This window comes from Malania oleifera, chromosome 1 (assembly GCF_029873635.1).
Source record: "Malania oleifera isolate guangnan ecotype guangnan chromosome 1, ASM2987363v1, whole genome shotgun sequence".
In the NCBI taxonomy this organism is placed as follows: Eukaryota; Viridiplantae; Streptophyta; class Magnoliopsida; order Santalales; family Ximeniaceae; genus Malania; species Malania oleifera.
Window position 1 is genome coordinate 108420636 of NC_080417.1, and position 7178 is coordinate 108427813.

At 36.8% G+C, this 7178-nt stretch overlaps 1 protein-coding gene across 10 annotated transcripts in view; it reads left to right on the forward strand.

Moving 5' to 3' along the window:
* The window catches only part of LOC131153246 (binding partner of ACD11 1-like), a 28197-nt gene extending 25146 nt beyond the window's left edge, over positions 1 to 3051 (forward strand). For 6 of the 10 annotated variants that reach the window (XM_058105458.1, XM_058105484.1, XM_058105476.1 and 3 more), the window contains 2 exons: positions 1300 to 1413; positions 2331 to 3051. In XM_058105458.1, coding sequence (XP_057961441.1) covers positions 1300 to 1413; positions 2331 to 2780 — 564 coding nt within the window. In that variant the 3' untranslated portion in view covers positions 2781 to 3051. Of the gene's footprint in view, positions 1 to 1299; positions 1414 to 2327 lie in introns of all 10 variants that reach the window. The other 4 variants (XM_058105422.1, XM_058105449.1, XM_058105442.1 and 1 more) reach the window with 1 other exon arrangement.
* The last annotated feature ends 4127 nt before the right edge of the window (positions 3052 to 7178 follow it).

Below are 7178 nucleotides of genomic sequence, written 5' to 3' on the forward strand. Positions count from 1 at the left end.
CTTTGTATGGGGTAATTTGGTGGCTTGGAGGTATCAAAAAACAGAATGTAGTGGCTCGAAGTAGTGTTCAAGTTGAATTAAGGGCAGTTGCGCAAGGGATATGTGAAGGACTATGGTTATGAAAATTCTTGGAAGAATTATAGATCCTGTTGAAATTCCCTATCAAACTCTACTATGACAACAAAACAGCTATCAGTATCTCTCTCAATCCAGTTCAACATGACAGGACTAAGCATGTAGAAGTGGGCCGACACTTTTTCAAAGAGAAGGTTGAAGAAGGAACCATCTATATGACTTATGTACCTATCAAGGAACAAACAGCAGACATCTTTACCAAAGGGTTAGCTAGACAGAGCTTTGATGATTTCATCTGCAAATTGGATATGATCAATATCTATGATCCAACTTGGGGGGGAGTGTAGAAATCCCAAGTATCTTGGAGCAATTTAAGAAGGTATTTATGTAGAGGATTGTATATTATTGAGAGAAATTTTTTTAGGAGATAGTTTCCATATTTAGAATTCCCGAGTGTATTATAAATATTGTGCATTGGCCTTGTACAAATTATTCAAGAAATACAGAAATTATTCATTATGATTTCAACATGTAAACTAAATATATGCTAACTATACAAAATAATGAACTGAAATATAAGGAAATAAATATGGGCTGAAGCAAGGAAAGAAATCTTTTTTCTTTGCTGTTTGCTGTTCCGTTGACATAGAAAGATATCCTCAAAAAGTTGGGAGTGTTATCAAATCTTTCTTACTTATTTGCTCCAAGATATTCTATGTTGACCCCTACCCTTCTTACAACTTCTAACTTCAACTAATCCACTCATCTTTATTAGTTTTGCTTGGTCTACATTGCAAGTGCCAAAACTATTTCTGTCGCTCTTCCCTTATCTTCTTCAACTGTTACACCTTACCCATTGTAGTTGTGTTCATTCCTTGCTTTATGTTTTATAGTAACGCTATTAATCCATCTTAACATTCTCATTTTAAATATATTTATGCTTTGGATTGTTTTTTAATCATTCAACATTCTCATCCATCTGGCATTATTAAAACTAATTTTTCCAACCCCACCCTGACACTAAAGTGGGGAAAAAACAGATAATGCACAAAGTATGAGTCACAAATCCTAGTTCTGCCATATATTCAATGTACATATGCCTCTAGAACATAGTGCCTCTATTGTTGTGCTTGGATATTCATATTTTAGCCTACTAGAATTCACATATCTGATGTTTTCTAAAACTGTTGTAATGCTTATTCTGATCTAATTTTAATATTTCAGGGGGCTAAAATTGTAGATCAATGTGTACATATATCACGCTGGAGATCAGACACAGATGAGACTTTTCTTTGGGATGAGCATTCATGGAAGCTTAATGATGAAAATAGCTCAATGGTATACATTCTTTTCCATGGAAGCAGTGAGTTGCTTACTTTGTCTATTTTATGAAATCACTTTTTACACCAAGCTTATTAAACTTTAAAAATTCAACAAGTTTGTATTTTAGCCTCGTCCACATCCCCAAAATAGAAAACCCAACAATTGGCTCAGTAATATGCATTTTTTCTCCTGAAAGATGCGACTTGGTCACTTTGTAATTATATGTGAGTATCCTGGATATACGAGTACTCAAAAATTTGCTAGATTACTCTTTGGAATTGTATTCTGTTGAAAAATGATTCAGCAGCCTGGAGCATGTGCCCAACATGTTGTAGAAGGATGGATACTTTTTTACCTTCCCTATGAAATCCTTTGAACAAAATATTAGCAAATTTAACTAGATATAAGCAGCTTTTCCTTTTTCCCTTTTTTGTATTTTGGTGAGGAAAGGGATGATGCGGAAATACCAACATGTTGAATTCTCTAAGTTAAATAAGCTCATGGGAAAATAAGTGACTTTGATTTTTTGATATGCATGAGGAACAAGTTCCAAAGAATTTGGAAATTTTGGAGGCACAAGTAAAGTTATTCTGCTTTTTTTATCCTTTGCTCATTGTCCATATATACATACAAATATATTTATATAAAGTTATCACTTCTGTATTTATATCATTGTCATTTTAACTTGTTACTCAATTCAATGTTGGTTTGAATAATTCCATACATCTATTTCGGTTTGGTGGCTTTAGATGCCGCCCTCTTGACAATTTATTCAATTTGCATTAGACCAAATGTAAGCATTGTGGTCTTTGATGATTTTGCATCTGAAATGCAAAGTTCAGTGAAAACGACATTTTATTTTCTTGGATCCAATCAGAGCTTAAGCTTTAATATTTTTGCTTAAGCTAATCATTGTAGGGAAATCTTAGCAGGCAACTCATTTGAGCCAACACGTCTCTACGCCAGGGGAAGCTGTTACCGTGGCACAGGAAGTAGTAAAAACCATGGTAGCCAAGGGATATGTTTTGGGCAAAGATGCATTGATCAAGGCCAAAGCTTTAGATGAGTCCTATCAGATCTCAGCAACTGCAGCCGCTAAAGTTGCAGGGTTCAGCGATAAAATTGGGCTTACAGAAAAGATTTGTGTGGGCATGGAAGTTGTCAAGTCTGTGGATGAAAGGTACCATGTCTCATCGGTCACCAAATCGGCTGCTGTGTTTACAGGGAGAGCTGCAGTAACAACAGGGAGAACAGCTGCAGCTGCTGCAAATGCTGTGGTTAACAGCAGCTACTTTGCTAAGGGGGCTCTTTGGGTTTCAGATGTTCTCACTCATGCTGCGAAGGTTGCAGCTGATGTGGGACATCGTGGGAGTGAGAAGTAAAATTAAAGGTTGACAACGGTGAAAAGTAGGCACTTCCTTTTGCTTGATTATAATAATGAGGCATTGGGGCATTGGGGTTGTATATAAGTGAATGGTCTTCTATTGTGTATCAATGTATCTTAGCATTCTTCCTTCTTGTTGATCAGGTGAACTTGCAGTTCACTGCTTTGCGGGAATTCCTTCCATTTATTTGTCGAAATGTTTTGAAGATTCTTAGAGATGCTTGACAGTTGCATATGAAACAGTGAACACCTGCAGCAGCGTTCAAGCAGTTGTCTGTTGTTCCAGCATTGTCGCCTGATAACAGCTATGAAGATAGTGATGGGGGCGCTGATGGGTTTAGAAATTCTTATTTAGGCCCCGATTCACTTTACATCTTCAAAGATGAAAGCTTCGTTTTAAAAGAAAAAGGTAAAAATATGGGACTAGGTCTAGGTTGGATCCTAATATTTGAAGTGCAAAAGTAGGGGTGAGGAGAAAAATGTTGCGTTTGGTTGGTGAGGTCACCTAGTACAAAAACAGGATACTCATAAAAAAAGAAATTTCTGTATATGAAACTATTAAAATAAGTATTTTTTAATGTTTTACAAAAATTTCTTTATTTTAGGGGGGGGTATGGTATTATTGCCCATCTGTAAATGGGAATGCCGAAATATGTTAAGCAAATGCTCCCCTAACAGTGAGAAATCAAAGAGAATTTAAGAGGAGGAAAAATGAAGAGAGTAATTTTTAATGACAAAAGTTATGCAAAGTAAGGTTGCAAATGAATAGTCACTCAATTTAGGAGCTCGGTAATATTTTGTTCAGATCTCACCATTTCCTTTCTTTAGGCAACTTGACTATTTCATTTGTCAAAGGGATTTAATGGGAGGCATTCAAATCATCCTGGTCTTCCATAAGAACTCTACCCAAGTCACACTTGGAGATCTTCCATCAAAACACCGTTGCATGTCCCACTCACAGACAAAGCTTCATATATAATCGCTTGCTTGGTTACTCCCAATGTGGGTTAGGCGACAAATTTAATTGCTTTCATGTCTTGTTACTAACTAGCTTTAGGTTAAGTCTCTGCATTTACCTTCTAATACAAATTAAGTTTTGGATGGCCTTGGTATCTTCCATAGCACATATACTCCTATTGATCCACATATCCATAAACATTAACCCTTTATCTTGCCAACCTTAATCGGGTTCTTTCATCTGCTTCTCACATTTTGAGCAACTACTTTAATTGGTCCTGTACTCGAGGTAATTTGCAACTCAATGGAGCCTTGGCATAAGAAGCAAGTAATGTTGCCCTTACCATCAATGCCTTCCATATATGATTACTAAAGAAGATGATGTGTATCAACTCTCCCACTCTTGGGTTTGCCCCACTTGAAAGATTTTTTCTATTATTTCTACCCAATAAGTCACTCTCCTTAGGTCTAGGAATTTTTTTTTTTTTAGTGCAATTAGTCAAATGTTCTAGAGCAACCGTTATTAATTGTAGGCAAGTCTCGAGCTCTTCATATGTAGATGAAGTTCAAACTTTGTCCACGATTAATTTCAAATTTTCAAAGAATTAGAACAATTTGTCTTTAACTTGTTTTGGATATCCAACTTCAAACTATAGAATTGCTTCACATTTTCTCTTATTGTCTTGGTATGTTCAAGATCTTGTAAATTGTGTTGAGCATTGAATAACATTTTTTTTTTTTTTTTTATAAAAAAGTTGGGTCTATAATTCACTCCTCAACTCCTTGGAATTAAATAGTACACTAATTGTTCAGAATTTTATCATACATGATATGTTATCACGGCTTAGTGTCCAATCAGATACACTATAGCATGTATACTTTCATTTCCTCTAATTAAGTTGACTCTAACTACGTAAAATTATTCTATATCAAACCAAAAGTTTTCCAACTCCTTTGCATCATGGATGCTCTTGCTTCGATCTCTTTGCTCTATCATATTTTTGCTTTTAAAGAATTCATATTTGCAAAAGCATGAACCAACAAGTTTACCTTGGTGGTATGCTCCACTCCTCTTTTTTATGTGTAGAGTCTTTGCTACACAAAGAAATCTTTTCACAATTCATTAATGGAGCCTTGTTGTAGTTTACGAGATCCTTCCATTGCATCCATATAGTCTATTTGTTGAGCCAACCTTCATGGACACTGGCCTAATTGACCAATTTTGACATGTGACTAGATCTAACTCGCCAAGTTTCTTTGTGTTGGTACATGTCACGGTTCTTCCTCGTTGATACTTCACAATCACACAATCTAAAGGCAATCGAACCATGAATTGACAAACCAAGCTCTAATATTAACTTTACACTACAAAGATCTTTACATGTAGCATTAGTTTGCGCATAAGCTTAACTACGCAGCCAAAACTAGAACACAAATTTACACATGCTAGCACATTGACTAGGTAACATTGAATACAGAGTACGCAGTAAGCAACAAGAAAGCAAGTAGTAAACATGAGAGTCATGTGGTAAACAATTAAGTAACACAATTCTTCTTGCTACACTTTTTTCGGCAATGTGTACGTGGTAAGGTAGGCAAGTAGAGAGGTTAAACATAGTTATAATAGCTAGTGAATTAATTATATAGTGAACAATAAGAACACTCACACTCTCCTAAAGTTTTCTTTATGTAGATCTAATTTTGACACATAAACCATTACGATAAAGTGTCATATAAGACTGTTAAGGTGGATGGATGATATAACATTAAAGAAAAAAAAAAGAGGAAAGAACATATTTGTAATAAGTTAGGTGTAACTATTACAAATAATGAGATAAGAGAGCGATGACTTGAATGGATTGAACATCCATTACGTAAGTCAAATAGTATACGAGTGAAAAGAAATGAACTAGGTATTGTGGAGATAATAGGAGTGGAGGTGGATTTCAAATAACTTGGAATAAGATAATGGCAATTTAAAAATCCTGAATTTAAAAAAAATATTTAATAATTGCATAAAATGGAAAGAAATTATTCATTTAAGTCATCCCATCTTGTGAGGTTTAAGGTATGGTTTTATTGTTAATGTTGTGTGTGTGTGTATTCAATTTATAATCGGTTGGGGCCCGTTCTTCTTGAGACGTGAATTATTTTTTGTTCTTGTAAAAATACAATTCATTTGTTGAGTGGCGCAGTACTGGTCATGATCCACTCAACGCAATCAAACTAATGATGCTTAATTAGCCTCCATATGGCTGCAAGTGTCGAGACTTCCCAGTTCCCATCCAAATTGAGAATAATAAAGCATTAGTGCACCATATGCTGCACGCAGTCAGAGCCCCACTGCTCCCCCGCCCCCATGCATTTAGTTGCAACACGCTGGTTAGGCGCCATGCACGCTGCTCGATGCACGAATGGAGCTCAGCTGATGTTGGGGGTGAGTGGGTTGCTGTGCTAGCTCCCATTTAAAACGTTAATGCCCTTTTGAGTTTTGACCAACACCTTCCGACGACACGTACACCGTGGCCCGGATATGTCGTGGCTCATCCTCCACCCATTATCTCAACACGCTGCCGACATCTAAGGCGTTAGTTGCTGCCCACATTAATTTCGTTTAATTTAATTCAACGCTAGCTTCCTGCTTTTGGTTCGGTACAAACCATTTCACAAATCCATCTAATGCCCTTACTGGTCCGCCAACCCCCACTATATCAATCTTTTATTATATAATGATATATGTTATGTATTGAGCCTTTACGCGCCCCACTACCCAACTCTCAGCAGAGTGGTGCTTCTAATTGGCTATTCATGGGACTGGCCCTTTAGCACGGCCGGCCCGCCTTCTGTCCAACCAGTCATCTTAGTTTGAGTTGTTGCAATAAGTAATTATTATTGTGGGGTTTGGATTAGTGCTGGGAAGCATTGTTAGGGCACTGATGCCCTGTTTGGAAGGGTATGGAAGTGCGTCCCATTGGAGGAATACTTTCTCGTTACTTAATTTTTAGGTGTATGTCTTTGCTGCCATCTGCCTGTGGCTATTAACCCTAACTAAATGATTAGGACTGATAGGATGGCCACATGTCATGTAGCCCCTTGTGATTTTCAGAACTATACCTACCTAGTTCATGAATCATGACCTGCATAGTATCACGAGCTAAGGACATTATACTTACCTGTAACCGTTTGTCTAGTATGCTTGTGATGAGTTTCCATCATGTAAATACTAGTATAGGATTATTTTCTATTAATAGTGTCTTTGTATGTCAAATAAGACAGTATGACTCATCGGTCACTTTGACGTTTTCTGGTGCTAGAGTGGGAATGACCTAGAAAGCTCTTTAGGGGAGGGTGAGTTTTCATCGGTCATTGTAAAACTCACTACCTATTGTCAACGTGTTTAGCCTACTTACCTCCCTCGCTAAACACACGATGTCAACGG